The sequence below is a fragment of the Juglans regia genome, chromosome 7 (genome assembly GCF_001411555.2).
Source record: "Juglans regia cultivar Chandler chromosome 7, Walnut 2.0, whole genome shotgun sequence".
Classification (NCBI taxonomy): domain Eukaryota; kingdom Viridiplantae; phylum Streptophyta; class Magnoliopsida; order Fagales; family Juglandaceae; genus Juglans; species Juglans regia.
Window position 1 is genome coordinate 12,464,345 of NC_049907.1, and position 24,479 is coordinate 12,488,823.

Sequence of the window (24,479 nt, forward strand, 5' to 3'; positions counted from 1 at the left end):
CATAATAAACAGAGTTTTCTTGAAAATATGTATACTCATAAATACATACGTAAATAACGTGAACATGAACTTATTTTTCACTTGTTATAGTCCGGTATCCACTGTTGACCCCCTTGAAGGTTAGCAAATCTAAGTAGATTTCGATTCCACTCATGGGGGTTGTGGAATCCACACATAAGGAAGTCACACTGGATTCACTACTAGCATGTACAACTAGGCAATGCAATATGCCCATAACATATGGTACCATCTTCATATCATAACATAGGCTGTTACATATCTTATTATTCATACTTAATCATACTAGCATACTTGTCATATCATAGATTTCAATTGAAATCGCATTCTTTCATAAAATGTCGTGATACATATTTCCTCACATAAAATCATGATTTTTCATAAATATTTTAATGAATAACTCATTTCGTAAAATTATGAATTTTCATAAATATTTTAATGCATAAAATCTTCACATAAATCACGACTTTTCACAAAATATTTTAATGCATAACTCACATAAAATCATGACTTCATAAATATTTTGATGCAAAATTATTTACGTACAATCATGGATTTTCATAATTTTATCATGACTTGGGTGCATAATAAGGGGCTTCCAATGGAGGGTGTACATGCATAATACTTTTATAAAAGACATGTTTACCGTACATACGTGTAAGGGTATGATCATGCTATTTACCTCGCAGTGTTAATCCAATGTTTTCGGCATGAAATCGATCACGTGAACTAGAAGGAGAGAGAAAACGTGAGGGATGTTGGTGGGCTAGAGGTGCTCTGCATGATTTTGGGTAAGCAAAAACTACTCTAGGGCTTGAAGAGGAATGAGATACATGTAAAGTGCATGGGGCTGAGCGTATATATAAGGAGTCGGTTTAAGAGTTTTAATGTGAAGATAATTTGTAGAATTGTAAGAGAGTTCTATTGGGGCATGAATCCTAGTGAGAGGTGGAGACATGCATGACTTAGAGTTTGAGAATCCAGTTGGTTAAAGAATTTTAACGTGAAGATGACTTGTAGAGTTGCATCTCTGTTGGAATAGGATGCCGATGTGAGTTGGACTAAGTCGTGATTCTTCAAGAAGAGAGTTTGAATTTAAAAACATGATGTAGTAGTTGATTCAATGTAGGGTTAGCAGGGATTGAGACTGCGTAGGAGACTTCAATCAGTGATGATTTTAAATTGAAATAAATTTCTAATGGCCGATCTTTAAATTCTTAAAGGAGTTTAACTCGTTCAATAAATAATAAGTAGGATTTAACCTAGTTATTGAGCCTAGTTAAACCTCCTAATCAATCTCAATGATTTATCGCTCGTGGGCTTATCCAATATGACCCATTAAATATAATTTAGGCCCAATAAAAATTATCAATATTTTGACTTTAGAATTATTGGGCCGGGTCGTTAAACAAATGTTTGGGGAGCTCAAAGATTTTTTTATCAATTCACGTGGTGGTCCAAGAGGGACAGAGATACTTTAAATTCGAGAACATGTGGCTGAAGACCGATGGGTTTACGGACAAAGTTAGATCGCGGTGGTCCGCATATAAATTCACAGGCACTCCTAGCTTTTTTTAAGCCGGGAAACTTAAAGCCTTGAAAAACAATCTGAGAAAGTGGAATATGGAAGTCTTTGGGAAATTAACAACCAGGGGAACAATCTGTTTCAGGAGTTGCAGTGTTTTGATGAAAAAGAGGTGTATGGGGTTGTCTCGGCTGATTACAAGGCAAGGAAAATGGTTGTAGTAGTTGAGCTGGAAAAAATACTCTTATGTAGGGGTGTAAATCGGTCCAGTCCGGTCCAGGGTGGTGATGGATCGAAATTTTCGATCCATCATTTTTCCCGAATCGGACCGGCCCAATTATTTATTTATTTATTTTTTTAAATAAATTAATAAAAAAATTTATTTAAAATACTAAATTAAAATTAAGTAAATTATTAATGTAGATTATGTAATTAACTCAATAAAAAATTATTTTATATGGTCAATGATAATAAATTAGATGAAAATTACATTCTTAACTTATATAATTACTATATAATTAGTTAATTGATATTATAAATTAGTTAATTGATAGAATATTAATTTGTTAATAACATATTTAAAATTTTATATTTGTAATGGTGATAGGTTAGATGAAAATTACATAATTAATTATACAATTATTATATAAATAATATATATAAAATATATATTTTTTTAAATTCGATCGGTCCAGTCCAGGGTGGGAAACCCTTGGACTGGGACCGGACCAAAAAGTCTCGGTCCTCTATTTCAGGGACTGAGACCGACCGGTCTTGGTTCTGGGTCGGTCCGGTCCGGTCCGGACCGAACCAACTGTTCCAATCAATTTCTCTGGTCCGGACCGACCAACTTTCACCCCTACTCTTATGGAGGAAATCACCTGGAGGCAAAAATCTCGAGCCCTTTGGTTAAAGGACGGGGATGAGCACAAAGTTCTTCCATAGAGTAGCTAATTCCTATTGAAGAAAGAACGCCATTGAGGTTCTTCATTCGGAAGATAGGGTTCTTTCGGACAGTGGCGCTATTAAGGATCACATTGTCGACTTTTATGAAAAGCTTATGGCGGAGCAACATTAATGGAGGCCTAAGGTAGATGGGCTGGTTTTTTATTCAATTGATCAATCAAGTGCGACTTGGTTGGAGAGGCCGTTTGAAGAGGATGAAGTGCTAAGCTTGCTAAAAGGGATGGACAAAGACAAAGCACTGGTCCTAGACGGTTTCACAATGGCTTTCTTTCAGGCCTGCTGGGACATTGTCAAGGAGGACATTTGAAGGTTTTTCTTGAATTTCACTCATTAATGAAATTTGAGAAAAGCCTTAATGCCTCATTCGTCGCCCTCATTCCAAAAAGGGCGAGGTCGGTGGAGGTGCAAGACTTTCGTTCCATAAGTTTGGTGAGTGGGGTATACAAGATCATCTCAAAAGTTCTAGCTAAACGGTTGAGTGAAGTTATGGGACATATCATCTTGAAGTCACAAAATGCCTTTGTTAAAGGAAGGCAAATACTAGACTCAGTCCTCATCACTAATGAATGCTTGGAGAGTAGAGTCAAAGCTGGCACCCCATTTATCTTATGTACATTGGATATAGAAAAGGCTTTTGATCATGTGAATTTGGATTTCTTGGTGTATATACTTGGTAGGTATGGCTTTGGAGAAAGATGGTGTCAGTGGATGAAACATTGCATTACAACCGTCAGATTCTCAATTTTGGTGAATGGCACTCCTGAAGGCTTCTTCAATAGCTCTTGGGGCTTGAGACAAGGGGACCCTTTATCCCCTCTTCTATTCATTTTAGTGATGGATGTGCTGAGTAGAATGTTGAAAGGGGTGGTGGATAGGAGTTTCATCTCGGGTTTCTCGGTGGGTGGTTCCTCACATGGTAGCTTATCAGTCTCTCACCTCCTTTTCGCTGATGACATGCTGATTTTTTGTGAGCCGGATTCTGACCATATTTGTTCCTTGAGAGCCCTCCTACTTTGCTTTGAAGCTGCTTCCGGTCTTAAGGTGAATCTATCGAAATCTGAAATGGTTCTAGTTAGCTTGGTTAATAATCTAAGCGAATTGGCTGCCATCTTGGGCTGCAAGGTGTCATCCTTGCCCATGAAGTATCTTGGACTTCCTTTGGGGGCTCCTTATGAATCCAAGGCAATGTGGGATGTGATTGTTGAGAAGATTGAACGCAAATTGGTGGGTTGGAAGAGAATTTACCTAATCAAGAGTACATTATCCAATCTCCCAACATACTTTTTATCTTTATTTCCTTTGCTTGCAGGGTTGGCGAATAGACTGGAGAAGATTTTCCGTGATTTCTTGTGGGGAGGTTTAGAGGACGCAAAAAAATTCCATTTGATTAAGTGGGATAAAGTTTGCGCCCCTTTGTCTTGTGGCAGGTTAGGGGTTAGAAAATTGAGAACCTTCAACGAGGCCCTTTTAGGAAAATGGCTATGGTCATCGGGAAGGGAATGCTCTTTGGAGGAACATCATCGATGTTAAATATGGAAGCATTTGGGGAGGCTGGTGCTCTAATGAAGTAAGAGGGGCTTATGGCATGAGAGTTTGGAAATTTATCCGTAATGGTTGGGAATATTTACTCGGTAATTTCAGATTTGAGGTGGGAAGGGGCACGTGAATCACATTTTGGTACGATATTTGGTGTGGTGATGTTACTTTGAAAAATGCTTTCCCCTCTTTATAGGATTGCGTTAGATAAGGGTGCCTCAGTGGCTGATAACATGGACATCTCTACTGATTCCTTTCAATGGTCCGTGGGATTTATTAGAGCTGTACAGGATTGGGAGGTGGGAGACATTGCTGAATTTTACAGTGCGTTATACGTGCTGAATTTACAGGTAGGAAGGGAGGACAGATTACTTTGGACACCTACAGGGAACAAGAACTTCTCAGTCAGATTCTACTACAAGGTATTGACGACTCACTCTTCCAATGCCTTCCCATGGAAGTGCATTTGGAGGAGTAATGTCCCCCTCAAGGTTGCTTTCTTCGGCTGGCTGGCATCCCATGAGAAAATATTGACTATCGACAAGCTGAAAAAGCATGGCCTCTAAATAATAGATTGGTGCTTCATGTGCAAGCACAATAGTTAATCAGCGGATTATCTCCTTCACTGTGAAGTAGTCAAGCCTTTATGGGATGGGATGAAATCTTCACTGGCTTGGTATTGCATGGGTAATGCTTAGGAGGGTGATAGATTTATTGTCATGTTGGAGAGGAATCCGGGGCAATCGTCACATTGCGGCTGTTTGGAAGATGGTGCCTCTATGCTTAATGTGGTGCACATGGAACGAGAGAAATGGTTGTTGTTTCGACAATAAGGAACGCTCACCGGATGGGTTTAGGGACTTTTTTTTTCATACATTGTTGCTATGGGTTTAATGACTTTTATGTTGCTTTTCACAGCGCGCAGTGTGTAGCTTGTAATTAGGCTCATTCTTGTATACTTCCTGTATACTCAGGCATTGCCTAATTACGTGGATTAATAAAATCTCTTTTTACTTAAAAGAAAATTATCAATACCATTCTCGTGTGAACTGGTTCTATTGACTATAATGGATTAAATCTGGCATGATTTTTTTTCTTGATAAGTGTCTCTCTTATAGTTTCTGTGCTTGAGTTGCACCTTTTGTACTTTTTTAATAAAGATTATTTTAGTTATGGGAAAAAAAAATTGTACATTAATTTCTAGTAGGAAGTTATTGTGATCTTACCAATGAAAAAAGTAAGCTATTGTGATCGTAAGAATTAAGATTCGTGCATGTGCATTTTTTTCGGCGCCAATTATTTACTAAAATTCATTACAGGTTTTGTGACCCTTTGATGGATTCAGAAAATGATGTGTTATCTGGAGGAGAAAATCATGTTCAAATGCTAACTGAATCATCAGCCTCACAAGAGAATGAGGAGGCACGCATAGTTAGGTGGAGAATCTCAAAGTCCAGTAGAGGAGCTCATATCTTAAGGAAATTGTTTTCTCATTTCATCAAAGCAATTGTTGAGGGAATGATAGGATTTGTTCGCCTGCCAACTATCATGTCGAAACTCCTTGCTGATAACGGCAGCCAGGAGTTCGGTGATTTTAAACTTACCATATTGGGCATGCTCGGAATATATGGCTTTGAAAGACGAATTCTGGTATATTACTTTTTAAGCTCATGCTGTGCTTCAGTCGTGGTCTGTCTTTATGTATCCTTTGTGGCATGAATTCATGTATGAGGGATCTTTTTGCATCTTTATTGAGTTTTAACTTCACAACGGACATGATTAAGTTTTAAAGGTTCTTCATCTGAATTACGAGTCTTTTGGTGTGATTGTATGAAGGAGTTTTATAGTTTAAGATCCATGAATAAAGTTTCTTCCAAATTTGGAATTTATGATCTCCTGAAAACTAATGCAATGAATTTGAAAGTTGTGCATCTAATTATGACAAAGGGTTGCATGGCATGTTGCACGTAGTATTTCTGCCATACAAAACCAGATTCATCAAGGCATCGGGTTTTAGACACAAGTAAAGTTATTAAACTTTGTACCAATTCTCATCCAGAATGGAAATTTTAGTCTGACTGTAATTTCTAATTGCGTACATTTACTTTATAAGTTATTACTTGTATACATTAATTCTTGATCTTCTTGGGATGAATAACTGTTCTTATTCCTTAGTTATTATAATATGACTCAACCGTGATTATTTCAATTGGGAAATGTTATTGTTTTTATTGATGCAAATTATTTACTCTTATTTTAGGACACTGCCAAATCCTTAATAGAGGATGATACGTTCTATACCATGAGTTTACTCAAGAAGGGGGCCTCTCATGCATATGCACCCCGGAGTTTTGTATGTAGTATATGTAATTGCCTGCTCACGAAGAATTCCTCTAGCTTCAGCATTCGAGTTTTTAATTGCGGCCATGCAACTCATATCCAATGCGAAGTTCCAGAAAACGAGGCATCGAGTAGAGGAGCCTCATCTGGATGCCCAATTTGTATGCCGAAGAAGAAATCTCAAAAAGCTAGAAGTAAATCGATTCTTCCAGAAAATGGTTTAGTGAGTAAATTTTCATCCAGACCCCAACAATCACATGGAACAAGTATCCTACATCGGCATGAAGGTGATGCATCCGAGAGTTCTTATGGGCTTCAGCAAATTTCACGGGTAAAAGGATTTTCTATTTTATAATTATCACTATCATTTCTGTTTCCCCCCGACTTCACTAACATCGAAATCTAATAAAAAACTGGATGCTGCAGTTTGAGATCTTGACCAATTTGCAGAAAGACCAGAGATTAGTCCAGATAGAAAACATGCCTCAGCTGAGACTTGCGCCACCAGCTGTCTATCATGAAAGAGTAAAGAAAGGAACAAATATTTTTACAGGAGAAAGTAGCGATGCCCTTGCAAAAATAGAGAAACCAAGTAAAAACAGGAAACTGAGGGAGCTAAGAGTAAAGGGATCGTCTCTTCGGTTCCCACCTTTGAAATCAAGTATATTTGGTGAGTACTGATATTAATTCTACTTGGGGTTGAAGCTTTTCTGATCTGTTCAGTGTTAACATATGGGAAACACTTATTATATAGGCAAGGAGAAGAGCAACAAGCGGTAATGCAAGCACGTGTACAGAACAGTAACATACTGGAGATGATGAGGACCATGCCATTTTTTTCTCCTTTTTTTTTTTTTTTTCAAATTTTGTTTATATGTACAACTGTTGTAAGTAGAATAAGCTGTGCATTAAATAATGTGAAGGTATTCTTTACGGAAATTGAAATAGAACAGAATCAATTAATGAAGCGATATTTTTTAGACTATGGTCTAATTCCTCCTGCCCTTTTTGCAACTGGAGAATGGTGGTGCACCCTAGTCCGCCTAGTTGGAATAGGGGGCTTTGTTATCTCTATCGTGGATAGAGTTATGCTATCTCTTAGACTTAGGTCTCTAGAGATTTACAGTCTAGATTAGATCATGTCAGTCACGAAAGTGTGCTGGAAAGCAATGTTTTGAATACCGTACCGGACATCGTATCGGTCAAGGCACTGGAAAGAAATATTTCGGTACCGGTACCGTTTCGGAATAGCGTTTCGGGATAACTGAAATATAAATAAATTATACATATAAATATATATAAAAATTATATTCCAAAATAATAGTCTATATATAAATAAATTATATATAAATACATATATATAAAAATTATAAATAGTCTAGTCTGAATTAGGGGTTAAAAAACAAGTTTGTAGTTTGAAAAAACGAAAAAAAAAAAAAAAAAACACAGGCCGAAATATCCGTCGGTACCGGCCGAAATATAGGCCGGTACAGGCCGAAATTTAGTCCGGTATGGCCGGTATCGGCCAGTACGGTCGGTATTTTAGCCGGTACGAAACATATATTGTACCTGTACTGGCCGGCCGGCCAAAACGAAAAATTTCGGCCGTACCATCCGGTACGGTATGAAATTTAAAACATTGCTGGAAAGCCATTAAAATTGTAATTGGTTTGTATTGTTTGTTTTTGGTCAACATTATAATGTCTGCTTTTAAGAATGAATGTGCTCCGTTTAAAAAAAAAAAAAAAAAAAGATAGGAAAGCCGAGAGAGGACGGAGGAATATCAGTTTTGTTTTTGGCCCGAATCAGCTTAACGAATCTGTGAATGGAGAGAAACTTGAGTTGAGTATCAGAAATTATGGAAGAAAAAAAATTGCGTAAGAGAACAAGAGGGGTAGGTGGAAAAGTATATGTAAAAAAAACGAAGTTAACTAACTAAAACTGAGAAAACAATTGAAGAAAGTTAGGGCCCTACCAGATTCGAACCGGTGACCTCTTGATCTGCAGTCAAATGCTCTACCACTGAGCTAAGGACCCTCAATAGTTATCCGTTCTTCCTTTCGGTAAATATTTAAATATTTATTTATTTTAGAACATTTCCTAATTTTCATAAAATAAAACATCGTACGAATATCAACTTGGCTCATCCGGTGAAGCAGTGCCACGTTTGAATCCGGATGAGAACAATAAAGTCCACGTAAGAAAAGGGGGTTTCGCATTTTTCAGCTTACTCGCAGTGGCGGGTTGCTAGTACTTTTCATAAAGTAATTATATTTTTATAATTCGAATAGATTATCATTAAATGAAATAATGATGTAATTTTATCACAAAAGAGAATATTTTATATCTCGATCGAGTTTATATAAATATTTGTACGACCTAGCTACATGCATGCGTTTACATAATATCCATATTTATATTATTTTACAATGATAGCATAATTAGTTACATCTATGGCATGATCTGGAAGAGGGCTCTCATTTTTTAAATACTACTGAAGATGTTCGTTTTTCAAAGAAAAAGACAACTGATGGAGAGGAGCAATTTTCATTCATACCAATTGTATCCGCCTCATTTACATGTGCATCACAAAATTAGATCGCATGAATTTTGTAAGCAAATTGCTCACAAAATCTTTGGTTTGAGTCTTGACGTGATTTACGTTGCGTTTAGATAATGAAGTGATATCAGATATTTTGTGAATATTAATGAAAAAATAATGATTATATTAAATAATAGTAAATAGTAATGAGAAGTAGATAAAAAATAAAAAATAATCGTAGACTACTGTTGTCATGAGAACATTTCTCGGAGCTGCGAATATTGAAGATATACAACACTCACCACTTGGGTTACGTGTTGATTTAAGTGTGCATGTGTTTATTTGTTGTATGCATGCGTGCATTTATTGTTTGTTTTTTTGTCTCTTATACCCGGCCCGCCCTTCAAGCGCACAGTAGTGACACTACTCGAAGATTGTCACGTAGACGCATGAATTTTGTAGAGGGAAGTGCTAGCTAGCTAGCTAGCTTGAGTGAATATATTTGCTACTTTATCAACTATGGTAGTAATCATGTAGCAATTAAGCTAAAATGTCCTTGTTGACTACCTTTTTTGTGTAGAGAATGGTAGTCTAATTCTATGTGCTTTGCATGCATGTCATAGCAAGCAGAAGCACTCATTCTATTAATTTATTACGCCATGAAATTGGAACAGATGTGATCAGAAGAGTGACAATATATAATAATTCTTTGAAAAGCATGCATAACAAGTAAATTTCAGCGGTGGTATGGCCAACAATCGATATTTAGCTGATCTCGTGCATCAACGGGAAACGAAAGCTTGTTTCTTAACAATCCATGAAACAAGGTGTGGAGCAAATATATATATATATATATATATATATATATATATATATATAGCAAAACTAGCTAGTTGTAGATTGTCAGCTATCTGGACTCCCGACCCAGAGTTACAGAACACAAATGGTACTTGAAGGGATCCTTTAGAGTAAAGTAATCCATGATTTGTAGACCTGATCTTCAAGTGTATCTTAAGACACGCTTGGCTGCAGACCAGTGAGTAGAAGGGGATCAGAGCTGCTGACATAACCGATTGATTGAGAACGAAAATCTTTGGTCTTGTGATTGTGCAATATTTCAGAGCCCCAACTACGCCTATAACGAGAATGATCCATTAAGGTTATGCCATCGTACTTGGAGAGTGTCGATCAGTGGAGGTTCGAGTACTTGCTTGAACAAAAAAGAAGAAATTAGGAGAGAGGTCCATTGTCTTTCAATGAAAATAATTCATGGTGTGTATATATATATAAATATATATATATATATATATATATGTGTGTGTGTGTATGTCGTCAACACAGATCATAATAGAAAGAGTAATGCTAGAGAGAAACCATTATAGCAGTGCACATTTTGCACTCACTGCGTGGTTGCTTCTAATTGATTATTCTCAACACTTATTTGGGGAGATATGTGGTCTAGAAATGTATGCTGTCACTCATGTACTGATCATTCATAAACGGAGAGCTAGCTATCCTCCAGTGAGGTGTTGACCTGAGATCTTAACAGGTATCCGCTAGTGAGGGGATGGCCCGAGATCTGAGAGAAAATTATGCTTTAGGGGACTGTTTTAATCCATTCAAAGATTTATAGTCTTTGTTGAATGAGCAATGATAGATACATTCCTCATTTAAGGACTGCAATGCAAGCCTAGACAACTTTATCTTTAAAATTTTTTAAAATTACAAAAGCATCCCTCCTAAAATGATGATTTTTCTTATTTAATAAATGGTTTGTATATACCGTCCCTAAGTGGAAACTACAAATAGAATTTCTCTTATTGAATATAGGGTCTACACATGCACTTAAAACCAAAGATTGACTGAAACGTTGAGGTCGAAACATCAGTATGCATTAGTTAATGTAAAGGTGTTGTTGGCACATATATAGTTAGAATGATAAAACAGCTCTTTATAGGGAAGAAGAACAGATCAACTCTTTATTCATCATTTCAAGAACATGTCTCCATGAAAATAAGAATAAATATGCTGTAAATAACTTAAGAAAAATTTTATGTGCAGTCATTTTTGTATACTCCTTTGTGTATTACACTAATGTGATTGGCTACGTCACACTTTTTTTAATATAAAATAATTATTTTGGTCAATCACATCAATTGAGTGCATAAAGAATATACAAAAATAATCATACGTAACATAATTCATTTTCATACTAACCCTCCATTAAATGGAGGGTGATACTACTTGGTAGAAATATTAAATAAAATAAATAACTGAAGCGTGATATTAGGCTTATGAATAGCTCTCGGTTAAGTACGCCTAAAAAGTCAAGTGGTCAAGAAGCTTAGCAACTAATTAGAAGTCGAGTGGAAGTTGAATAGTTGATACTACAATATTATGTAGTTTTCATCCTAAATCTTGTCATCCACAGTCACACTCGTTAATGTGGCATATTTTAAGTCACTTGTTTAATTTATCAACCACTTTTTTTTTTTTTTTTGATACATGGGGAGGGGGGTCGAACCCATAATCTCCATTTTGGAGATGTGGGTCTTGTGCCATCAGGCCATATGCTATTGGCTTATCAACCACTTAAATAGCAGCCACTTAAGATATGATTGAGGGTAATAAATTTAAGATAGAGAATAGCTCTATTCTTAAAGTTATTACACTACAAAAAAAATTGGGCATTTGAGATAGATTATTTATAACGAGAAAGATTATTTAGGACAAAAACAGATTCATTTTAGTAGAAAATAATCATTTTTTTAAGAAATAACTGGCAGCAAATAAACAGTTTTCTTGTAGTGTTACATCATTTTGTTTCGGTACCATATTTTACTATCTAAAACCCTAATCATATTAATGAGAAAAAAAAATAGTATATGTGGTCTTTTAAGTCCTTGAAATATGGCTATCTATTATTGCATTTACGTCTTTGAGAACTATAGAGAATTCTTTTGTAATAAATTGAAGTGTTTATAATCACCATGGCAGATTAGTCAGTATTCACTTGCTAAGCTCATGTGGACTCATGTAGTATTGCCACTTCCAAATTTATTTTATATTTTGCAGATAATGTAGGGACCAAATTACTCATGGAGGAGAGAAGACCCTTATTGCTCTTCAAATTACTGTCCTTGAGGCCTTTAGAATGGCCAAATATTTTGAAGATTGACTCTTGAAAATTGCATTGTGTGGTCACTTTTGTAACATGTATTATTTCATGATAATATTTAACACGTGGAACTTTCGTTTTAGTAATCTAGAATTATTTTTTGTTGTGTATAATATCTTTCATGTAATGTGAAGTTTGGGTGTTAAAGTGAACCATGAACTCTAAGAAAACTCAAAAATTTCTCGTTTGTATTTACAGATGAGATGAGATGAGTTGTGCTAAAAGTTAAAAATTAAATAAAATATTGTTAAAATATATATTTTTTAATAATATTATTATTTTTGAATTTGAAAAAATTGAATTATTCATTTTATTGTATGTAGAAATTTGAAAAAGTTATAATAATTAGATGAGATGAGATATATTGTGAAAACAAACGAGAATTTGCCAACTCATTACAAATCGACAAAACAAGTAAATACCCTACACAAGAGAAGGATGTATCACCATTTCAACTACCATCACTACCACTACAACAATCACTCAACAGTCTAATGCAAAACCTAATAACTAACATCAAATCTTGAAAGCAACAATGAAAGGGTAAAATGGAGAGAGACTATATCGAATTGGACTCAATAATGTTAGATACAGTTTTAAGATGTATAAGTCCCGCACATTCATTTTTTTTTTTTTTTTTTTTAAAAAGCAAGATTTACTGTTAAAAACATGAGTTTTTTTATGTAGGTCTCAAATCTACCTACCTTTTACAAAGAGAGTGTATATTACTTAAAGGAAAAATTCTTTTTATTAGTCAATATTCATCATTTCATACTTTACACTACGAAAAACACTCATACATCCTATGAAAAAATTTTAAAACTCTATGAAAAATTATACGTGTGAGGTCTATGATATAAAGAGTGACTGATTTGTAACAAAACTCAAACATATCATTTGAAAGTACGTTGTTCAAACCCCCCACATAACTGAGTTTACGAGGCCAAAGTTGTAGGCAATGTAGTGGGGCACCATTAGCAGTAGATGCAGCCGTAATTGTGTCATCAGTATAACTAATAAGGTTGGTTGGAGTTGGGTGGCTTTCCCCTGCGGTAAATACAAATACGCCCAACAGCTTCCAACTCTCAAGCTCCAGGCGGTTATTGCAACACTTCCCTCCCTCGTATCCTCCGCCCTTCCCCCTTGCCTTTCCCTTCTTATTTTCCCCTCCACCCTCAATCTCCATTTCATTTCCTCTCTCTTTCTAAGCCCCCAAACAAGAGGCGACGCTGGTACCGCGGGGAAACGGAGACAATAATGTCTTTCGCCACCACCAAGTTCGCCCACCCCATCCCTCTCAGCACAACCGCCGCTAGATCCAATGACCACAAGCCTTTTCTCGACCCTTTCAAAGCAACACGTTTTCTCGGATCCACTCACAAGTTTCGCTTCCATCCTCTGACGAATTCCAATCACATTAATATCCATCGTCGATCCGCCGTGGTTGCGGTATCCGACGTCCTCAAGGCAAAGAAGCCCAAATCCACCTCCAATCTGGTAATCTCCTCACCCGCTCTGCCCCCATTCCTTTTTCTTTTTTATTTTTATATATAAATATTAACGCTTTTATGGTAATTCGATTATATGATCCTAGATTTTCTGGGAATTCTTTTTTCGCATAGAAATATTAGTTAAATAAAATAATTTCTTAGTAGTACTTTAAAAGGGCTTCTGCTTTTGTTTATGGGTATTTGGAACCTGGGAAAGCTAACATATTCGACTGGTTGAAGCCTAATTAAAACTATTTGTTTAATTATGACACTATTTTGATAATTTGAAATCGAAGTACTCAGGTGATAACATTCTCTCTTTTAATCTTGATATTGTTTTCAATACTATTGATTTATGCCTTAACCGGATAGTATCGGAGAAAATTTCATTATATCACTCCTCTCTCATATTAGCGTCTAACAACTAAATAATTTTAACATATGATTCGTTCTATATTTTCTGGAGACACAGAGTCTCAGATTTCTGCTTTTGCCTAATTGTGTTTACAGCTGATCACGAAAGAAGAAGGCTTGGAGCTCTATGAAGACATGGTATTAGGCAGAGCTTTTGAGGACATGTGTGCCCAGATGTATTACAGGGGAAAAATGTTTGGTTTCGTTCACCTCTACAATGGCCAAGAGGCTGTGTCAACTGGGTTTATCAAGCTTTTGAAAAAGGAAGATTGTGTGGCCAGCACATACCGTGATCACGTACATGCGCTGAGCAAAGGGGTCTCAGCTCGTGCTGTGATGAGTGAACTCTTTGGAAAGACCACGGGATGTTGTCGCGGCCAGGGTGGTTCAATGCACATGTTCTCTAGTGAGCACAATGTGCTTGGTGGGTTTGCCTTCATTGGTGAAGGGATTCCCGTGGCCACGGGTGCAGCATTCACCTCCAAATATAGGAGGGAGGTTTTGAAAGAGGCAGATTGTGATCATGTGACTGTGGCATTTTTTGGAGATGGGACTTGTAACAATGGGCAGTTCTTTGAGTGTTTGAACATGGCAGCATTGTGGAAATTGCCAATTGTGTTTGTTGTGGAAAATAATCTGTGGGCTATTGGGATGTCACACTTGAGAGCAACCTCGGATCCAGAGATTTGGAAGAAGGGGCCAGCATTTGGGATGCCGGGTGTTCATGTTGATGGCATGGATGTTTTGAAAGTGAGGGAGGTGGCTAAGGAGGCAATTGGAAGGGCTAGAAGAGGAGAAGGGCCAACATTGGTGGAATGTGAGACATATAGGTTTAGAGGGCACTCATTGGCTGATCCAGATGAGCTTCGTGACCCTGGTGAGCATTTGTTTGTTTCTTTTCCCCTATTTTGGATGCCTAATTTCCTTTTTGATGAGCAGTACATTTACTTTCATTTTTGTTTGTGCTAGAATGTGATGTTTTGTATTGTGCATTCAAAGATCTAGTTATTGCCTCTTTCCCATGGCTTTTTACCACTGTTCTTTCTTTTTATTTTTTTATATGGGTAAACCAATTCAAATAATGCCACCCTGTCCTCGGTTGTATGTCACTTGTATTGGAAACATTCCATATTCTGGCATTGAATCACTTGCGTCAGATTATGAGCATAAGGGTTTTTAGAATAGCTACTTAAATGCTAGATAGAGCAGCTAGTTCTTTTGTTGGATGTTTACTTTATTGGAATATTCATGCTGGTTACCATGGTAGCTTAGTGTCGCCACTTTTAATGTTTTTCTTGTCAAAAGTGTAGAAAATCAAGTTTTGGGATTCTTCAAACGAGCTGGTATAACTGTATTAGGAATGATTTCTCTAAAATAAAGAAACCGATCTAGGAGTTGACGATGATGTAGGCCCTGTGGCTTCTGCATTCTTTTATTTATTGGTATGTCCGTTGCTGTAAACATGTTTTTTTTTTTTTTTTCCATTTACCAGTGTTAAATTTTGTTACATCCCTAATCACAACGGAGATATAGAACTTGATTAGCCTTGCCCAAGCATGTGGTTACTCCCGACATACTTCCTTATCTGCTTATAATTTTAGTTATCCTAACTTGCAAATTATTACAGTTGTATTTTAAATTACGTTTTCATATTAAGCCATTTAAGTGATGATAGATGGTCTTTACTTCATCTTCCTTTCTGGGATCACGTTTTATCCTTAGTGATGATAGATGTTCGCCTCAATTCATGGTTCTACTTTTGCAGCTGAGAAGGCACACTATGCCACTAGAGATCCCATCACAGCATTGAAGAAATATATGTTTGAGAACAATCTAGTCAGTGAACCAGAGTTGAAGGCCATCGAGAAGAAGATAGATGAGGTGGTTGAGGAGGCTGTTGAATTTGCAGATGAGAGCCCTCATCCAGGTCGCAGTCAGCTATTGGAGAATGTGTTTGCAGATCCAAAAGGTTTTGGAATCGGACCCGATGGCCGGTATAGATGTGAAGATCCCAAATTCACCGAAGGCACTGCTCATGTGTAATCAATCCCTTCAAGCTTGGAGGTTGAGCAATCTGCTTCTTCTGGCTTTCAGTTCATGGTTGCAGTATTTATATTTATTTACTTCTAGCTATCACTAGTTAACTTATGAAACAGTGTCAGCTTTTCTAATGTAAGCAGGATTTGTTCTTTCGGTTGCATTATGTATTTCCAATTTTGGATTTTGCCCCTTTCTTAAAAGACTGTCATGTCAGATAAGCAAGTGTTTGGATTGGCAAATTCCAAAAGCCCAGTTTGCATACTCTGTTTGTAGCAAAATATTATATAATTTTGCATTTATCAGGTCCCCCGTTTATCTTTATTTTCTTGTGTGTTTTCATGTTAGCAGTTAGTGGAAAAGGTAGGAATTTATTTCTCAAGGAAGGCAATATTCGGATGGACCACTCGTTTTTCTGTTTCCACGTGTGACAGTGGGAGCGTGATGTTGATTAGGAATTTGTGGATTAAGATCCACCCCCTCTACTAAAAATATAATAATAACAAAAAATCCGTGCGTAGTGCTTTGTACCATGTGAACAGCCACATGTACCAAAGTTGATGAGGGCTATAAAGCCAGCCTCTACCATAATGCGCTCACAAGTAAAATGCGTTGTCTCGAAGCAGATTGTCTTTTTGTTTATGTTTTTTTTTCATCTCAACGTTTCTATCATAATTAGTATATGGAAAATGCTACTTCCTCCGAAAATTTCTAGTGACGATTTGTACCGACTCAGGTGCTGCTATTTAAAAGAAAATGAATTCGAACCTTTCCCCCTCGCCCCTTTCATTTCAAACCGAGAGGCCCCTGAGCCGAACCCTCTGGCCCTCTTCACTGATTGGAGTAATTTTGGAATTGGTTTTAGAATATCTCGGTATTGAGAAACTCTGGCTTTCATACATGCTGCAGAGCCGTATCTGTTATTTATAGAGAAAATTGTTACAAATAGATAAGTATAAAGATAGGAGATAAGTACAAAGAGATATACAGTTGTACCTTTGGTAAAAATTCAATGAGGGAATGTAGGAAATGAGGAGTTTACATAAGAAAGCGAGCAGGTCACGTAGAAGCAGTTCCCATATTTATTCGAGCCACAATAATGATCAAGCTGTAACGCACGAGATAGGGTAAGATGGACAATTGGGCATCAACCCTTAACTCCAAACCACAACCCTTCAGAGACAAAATGGTGCGAGTGAAAAGAACTGTCAGGATGGTAGCCATGCCTCCCGAAGTTAAACCTCGATTCGTAGTTGAGCAACATGTAAAAGAAAGGAGAGAGGCCGAACAACAACAAATGGAGGAGGAATTCCGACGAAACCAAGAGAGTGCTTAGAAGGCCAGGAATCTAATATTTGAAATGATGAACCACGCCGACACAAGTGTGGCACAACGTAGAGAAAAGAGGACAGTGTCGGAACATGATGAGCAAGAGGAGGGCAAAGGTGAAGATTTGTCAACTTGTGATGCTCCTAGATTTCGCTTGGGATTTGGCAAACTTTGAAGCGTCAGGACATACAACACAAGGCTACATGCCCCCCCGTTCATGACAGATAAAGATGCAGTGCACTTAGCATGCATCTAGTAATATGCATTATTCGCAGCGAACACTTTTTTTCTTTAGCAATACTATGCACCAGATGTAACATATCCCAAATTAACATAAGTGTACTTCATAAGCATATAATAACTGACGTCTAAAAGTTATAGTAATTGTCTAAAATATTTGTAACATCACAAGTACTGGAGACGAGGCTCCTCATGTACATAATAAAACAAACATAATAACTACTAGGCTAGGCTAAGTGCTCGTGCAAATAAGCCAGGATAGCCATATTCCTATCCAAAAATTAGAGCATCGACGTGATGAGCTCCTCATTGTTGCGTTGCGGTCTAATCGACCTCTTCCAGATGATCCTCCACGAATCCTCCTAATCCCGACACATAGTCTACCATTTGGGTGGAATGATAGTTGAGACTACCAAGAGAGATTTGATTACAAATCTCAACAAATTAGCAATCAACTTAAACTAGCAGTATACAGATGCATGCATGACAGTAAAAAGACATGAATGCTAACGTGAACCTAAATGAACATGACATGACTTGGAAAATAGCATGACATGTGCCGACATGGCCTAAATTGACATGGATTGAACTAACATGAACTAAACTTGGAGCTGAACGAGCTAAACTTGAAACTGAACATGAACTTGGAATCTTGTTCAATAAATGAACTGGTTAATTAAACATAACATGGTTTGACTGAAATATGTGACTACACATGGACGTGACCTAACTTGACTGAACTTAACATAACATGAACTGAAATTGACATGAACTGAATGTGAATTAAACTTGAAACTGAACATGAATTGAACGTGATACTGAACATGAACTGAACGTGAAACTGAACATGAACTCTGACAATAAGAATGGTGAACAATCAAAATGATTCCACCCAACATATTCCATCAGAGATACCCAGATAATCAGAATGATTATGCCATGAGTATTTTTAAATGAGATACCCTAACCATCAGAATAATTATGCCAGGAGTACTTAGTAGTAGTATTAATGAAAATACTCTGGCAACCAGAATGATTACACCATGAGTATTTTAGTAGAGGCACTCTAACGATCATAATGATTATGCCAGAAGTACATTGCGTGAATTATCAATGGAGATACTTGAACAATCATAGTGATTATGCCACGAGTATTCCATGCATGACTAACTGAGAAAATACTGTTTTTCGTGACAACTATACGAATGGAATAATGACGTGTCGTGAAATGAAATGACAGATGACATAACTTAACATGAAGTTACATGTATGTGTGACTAAATAACATGGCATAATCTAGTGTGTATATATATATATATATATATATATATTTATTTATAAGCATAACAAACACGAATGATGGTTTTTTACCACCATACATACACAAGTATCCTGAAAGTAAGTTAGAGGCCAACTTACAGTGATTGTAGCATGATGTAAAGTAGCGTGAATTAGCGTAAACTAAAAGGAGATATTTCTATGAGTTAGAAACTCCTCATTAACAAACTTATAAACATAAAAAGACTGACTCAACCATTTCACCCCTCTACTTATGAAAAGATGACTATTTTACCCCTAACTTTTGTCATAAATCTAAATATCTAGTCAAAAAATTTAAAAAAAAAATCAAAACTAGAAGAACTTCACTATGGTTGAACGATTCTAGGGCCAAACTCAACACTTTCTTGCATACTTGACCTTCAAACACACTTTCATGCTTGAACCTATTTCACCAACTTCCAAAAATCATATCTTAGGTTCTAAAGGAGATATTTCTAAGACATCTTAATATACATTCCATAAAAATTATAAACTCCCTATATAAATAAACATGTCAAAACATTAAACTTTGACCAAATAGAACAATCCACTATGTTCTTGGTCTAACACTCTTGAAATCAACTCCAAGAATTCCAAAAGTTCATAATTATACTCCTAACATGTTTATAAGTCAACCAAGAAATAACATGCTTGAACAAACAAATCAAAGACCACAAAAATCACAAACGACTTGCACACTAACTTCAAAGCCGAGTACTACATGCTTTGATTTTAGATCAAACCAATAGATTCGAATTTCTCATAAAATAAATCTTCAAGAAATAAAAACATATACCTCATATTCAACTTCTAAACATGATCTAAGCATTAAACCTACGATCATATGACAAAAATCCATAAAAACATAAGGCAAATCAAGTTTGTGTCCTAACCAAGTACCATCTGTTCTTAACTTAGCTCACACACTCCAAATCTGAAATATTCAATGGCTAAACCTCAAAGAACAATGCTGTGAAATCAATTCCTAAACATGATCCTATCATAAAACCCAAAAATCATGTGGAAACAATTTCATAAAAATATCAAGCAACCCGGAAGCTTCAATATCAAGCCATCTCCGAACCTTTGCATGCATAACAATTTATTTCATCAAGATCAAGACCATTATTCTCCAAAAATAACATCTTAACATATATATCAAAGTCCTAAGATCAAAATATTTGAATATTAAGACCATAGTATCATGCTTCCATAACAAGAGATCAACACTTTCTCAAAACAGAAACTGTTTTTACACCTCCAATATCCAACATTCTGAAATCATGCAAAACTCTTTGTAAAAAATCTTAACATACAACAAATCTAAATCATGAAAAACACTTATATAACTTGCATGTTAATATGTTAACTCTAAACCATAAAAGGACCGGACCAAGATAATGCCAAAAACTTCATTAAAGAAAAATCAAAGTTTCACACAACATCTAGATTGTCGCCCAATAAGACCTTTCCATGCTTAAACAAACATTTTACATATCAAACCTCTATGAAAGATTATAAAACATATATTAATAGAAACTAGACTTAAAGAGAAACAACTTATATGAAGGTAGTTTCGTAAGAGAATATACTTAAAAAGGCTTCAAAACAATCAAAGCAAGAATGGCCAGAAAAGCTGTCTGAAGTCTCCTCTAGAGTTCTCTCCAAGAAAGCAAAGTGAAAGTGACAAAAACATGAAGAACAAGTCATGGACGACTTATATAGAACTATGGGCTAGAGGGGATGTGAGTGACCACTTGATGCTAGTTTTATCAGCCATAACCATGGGTAGCATCACATGATTTTCAGCCAAGGAAGCTTCCATGTGAATGGTGGTGGTGAGGTGGCTGATTGACCTCTCATCAGCCTATTTGGGGCTAACATGGGCAGTGAAAGTACACTCATGGTAGTGGGCAAATGTCCTCAAGAAGCCATGCATAGGTCGAGCTTTTCTGAGGGCCTTAAAGGGACTAAACCAATTGGGGCTCATTTGGGGTTTCAATAGGGTTTGGTTTGGGGTTTCGGTTTCTTACAAGCAAAAATTCATTTTTTCTTAGTCCAATGAAATTTAAAAGGTACAAAAGAATAAATAAGGGTGTAATTACATAAATTTGAATAGTTAATAGCACTTGAAAGTGATTTAATCAAGTGATTAAACACTAAACTAAAACCGATCAACATTTATGGTTGGGGGTTTTAGTTTTCACCAAGGTTTTAGGGTTTCAATTGGATTTCAATTTTTTGGGATTTCACTAGTTGGCACAAAAATTAATGGTTGGATGGAATAATGTTTGGCTTAGATGGCTTGATCACAATACTTGATTTTCCTTTATTTCCTTCACATTTCCATCTCATGGTTCCTCTTGGTGCCAAGATTTCTATACCATTCACCAAGTGTGGCTAAGATCTTACGAAGTATCCAAATAACACTTCTCTAGACTAATTTTGGCAATCCACACTTTGATTTGAAAACAACTGGACTGAGTGCTAACATAGGTGTTACTATTCACTTTGAAAATGACAAAAATAACTTTGTAACATAAAATCCTAAATAATCCTATGAACCTAATAGTACAATTCATTTAAAAAATTTTGTCTCCTAAGAGTCTCGAATAAATCAAAATGCATTTTTGAACAACAAGCATCTGGAAAATGAAAATTGTATTATTGTGCCATAAAATCCTAAATATTTATTTGAGACTAATGGAGCAAACCATTTCTCAATCCTATACTCCTAAGTACCTTAAATAAATAAAATTGTATTTCTGTCTCCAAAGTGGGTAAGAACTGACTAAGCTGATAAACTAAAACCGACACGATTGCTCGATTTGTGAGACCTTTTTGGGGTTTTCAAGACGTTCCTAAAGCTTAAAGAAATTCATCCACTGAATTTTTGGCAGGCTACTACACAACATCCTATGATGCCTAACCTGGCCTAAGCACTAGGATACAAGAGACCATGACCAATGGACATGGTCGAAAAAGAAGACAAAAGAGACATGAAGAGTCATCTTATGTCTCAACCTTAGATTATGAAGGTTAGCCTGCTGACGTAAATTGAGGGAAAGGCCCATATGTAGTCAAAGATCATCAAAGGCATCGACAGGTCGCTGGTCTAAAGTCACCTCCCTTGAGAGGACCAAGCAAGGGAGAGGACTCTCACAAAATTTCAAGGATGAAATTATTATAAGGAGGGGAGGATGTGAGGGCTTTGCCTAATGCGAAAGGGGATAGGTCATTTATGGAGTTGAAGGAAAGGCAAAGGTGAGAAACACTCAAATAGTCTAAGGAATTGGTAGTGAGAGATGTATAGTATAGCTCGTCCAACATCTAGATAAGCAGCATCTTGTAGAAGGCTCGATTGACATATCCCATACCTAGGTGGAGATGAACGTTTTGAATATGGTAGCCAAGCTAGAAAAGTGACCTAATATAAGGGTGAGAACGAAGAGCTAGAGAGGCTAATGAACTCGAATGAAGAGTTAATCGCCCAAGGCGAGAAAGGATTACTCATGAAGAGGAGCAACGATCAAGGATAGACCAATAGATATGGGAACTTAATGAGATAACACGGAAGGTTTCGGAAAGGAAGTGTTAGTGTCATACATAGCAATCCACACTCCATCTGAAGGGTCACATTAGGAATAGGTCTACAATGAAGGGTGAAGGCACAACAAGTCGTGTCGTCTGGACTCAAAAGTATGGCTTGATGCCATGTGGAGAACCATCATTCAAGGAAGGATTGAGGAGTTGGCAGACTGTAAGGATGTGCGCACCATACCTTGGTCACCTGTCTCTGTCATCCTACAGTATGACAAGACAATGATGAAAGAATCATATCCAAGCATATATGAAGTTAGAGATTCATCAGAAAGGACATTTGACAATCCCACTCTATTTAAAGGATGTAGGCATGAGACAAGATCTCACTTTTGAAACCTTATTCACTAGAGAGCTCGTGGAGTCAACTGTTGCGGACACCAAGGAGCAGAGAGATAATGAGAGAACTTTCGATGTAGGAAGGTAGGTTAAGTTCTAAGAAAAAGCTGAGTAATGTGGGGTAAATGTTGTGTATAAGAGACATTGTATTGTTCTGTACTTTCTCTCCCATTATACAGAGCATGAATAAATATTCACAGCATTATGTTTCTAATTATATTTACTTGTTGATTTCGATGTTTCAATGTTTCGTTGCTTTCAATATTTGATCCTAAAACCCTGAGAGGGAACCTTTGATATTGGCATGTGAGAGTGTGTGCGTGTGTAGCATGAACTTCTGATCATGGTACGAGATGGAGAATTCCTCGAGAATATTTCATGAAGTGCTACGGTACATCACACGAGAAGGAGAATGCCTCGTGGGGAGTGAGGTGGAGCAATGTCATATTTGGCCACACATGATAGTCAGGACAGGGGATTTCCCAGCATATCACGTGGTGGTGTCTCGAGTTGGCTGGCTGGGTGAGTAGAATCCCTGGTGCAACAAGTATCTGTGTGAGTAAGTTTCTTGTGGTGTATGAGAGCTTGTGTGACGAATGTGAATGCATGTGTGGTGAATGGGAGCCTGTGTGGCGACTGTGAATGCATGTGTGGCATATGTCTATGTGATGTGCACCTGTGTGGTGAAAGTATGTAATGTGGCTAAAATAGGCTGAATACGGATTTTTACAAGTTTTCAACTAATGTGGAGATAGGTAACTCCTTGCCACAATATTACTACTATGCTTTCATCTATTTTGTATAAAAGATGACAATGTCCTGAGAGGGTGATTCCTCGTCATGCCTATATATATATATATATATATATATATAAATATGTTTACCAAGAGGGTGATTCCTCTTCAAGTCTTAAGGAGGCGTGTAACTGTAAGAGTGAGGGTGATTCCTTACCGCGCATATACATGTTCGTCCAGTATTTACATGAAAAGTCTTCATAGCATCTTCGGTAGTATTATCTCTTTGTAGCAGCCTTGTCATAGCTGCCTAACCTACATTTGGTTTCGTTCTCAGGACCATAGACTTTGATGTAGGTACATATCCTAGCATGATGCCTACGGAAAATGAGTCAGTCCCACTTGAGTCCTGAACATAGAGTCCAGGGCTTCTCTTAGCACTAGTACCTGTCGTAACTGTTTGTGCCTTTTGTAAGAAGTGTAGTTGTAAGCCTAGCGCCTATGTCTACCACGATATGGCGACTAACTTTATGTGCTTGGATGTTGTAATGTGTTTAGGCTAATGAAGGGCAAAAGCCTTTTTTGTAAAGTATAGTATTTTGGTACTGAATTGTTAACGTTGTATCGCGATGTCCCTTTTTAAACTCCACTGTGATATTATAAATAATCTTACATGTGTATTTAACTTTGGAAAACTACACACCTATTTCTATTCCCTTTGGGGTGTTGATCGGTTGGCTAACATCCTTGGTATCACAGATTGTCACCTAGTCTTATACGAGGAATGGGGTGCCGCACTTAATCTACCTATGTTTTCACTTTCGAAACCATTGACTGTGATGTAGAGTTAGAACCAAGAAAGATGCTTGAG

General features: G+C 36.8%; 2 protein-coding genes and 1 non-coding gene across 4 annotated transcripts in view; 2 read left to right on the forward strand and 1 right to left on the reverse strand.

Moving 5' to 3' along the window:
* The window catches only part of LOC108992639 (vacuolar protein sorting-associated protein 8 homolog), a 28,218-nt gene extending 20,848 nt beyond the window's left edge, over positions 1-7,370 (forward strand). Inside the window, exons 16-19 of one of the 2 annotated variants that reach the window (XM_018967237.2) lie at positions 5,365-5,695; positions 6,306-6,716; positions 6,812-7,055; positions 7,140-7,370. In XM_018967237.2, the coding sequence (XP_018822782.2) occupies positions 5,365-5,695; positions 6,306-6,716; positions 6,812-7,055; positions 7,140-7,165 (1,012 nt within the window). In that variant the 3' untranslated portion in view covers positions 7,166-7,370. Of the gene's footprint in view, positions 1-5,364; positions 5,696-6,305; positions 6,717-6,811; positions 7,056-7,139 lie in introns of those variants that run through there. The other variant, XM_035691848.1, reaches the window with a different exon arrangement.
* A 980-nt stretch (positions 7,371-8,350) lies between these two features.
* On the reverse strand, positions 8,351-8,422 carry TRNAC-GCA. The gene has a single exon. It is a non-coding gene; the product is annotated as a tRNA-Cys (tRNA).
* A 4,680-nt stretch (positions 8,423-13,102) lies between these two features.
* LOC108992640 (pyruvate dehydrogenase E1 component subunit alpha-3, chloroplastic) lies at positions 13,103-16,370 on the forward strand. Its single transcript, XM_018967238.2, has 3 exons — positions 13,103-13,602; positions 14,106-14,886; positions 15,775-16,370. Exons 1-3 carry the CDS (start codon positions 13,363-13,365, stop codon positions 16,050-16,052), a joined length of 1,299 nt encoding a protein of 432 aa, XP_018822783.1. The 5' UTR covers positions 13,103-13,362; the 3' UTR covers positions 16,053-16,370.
* Positions 16,371-24,479: the final 8,109 nt, after the last annotated feature.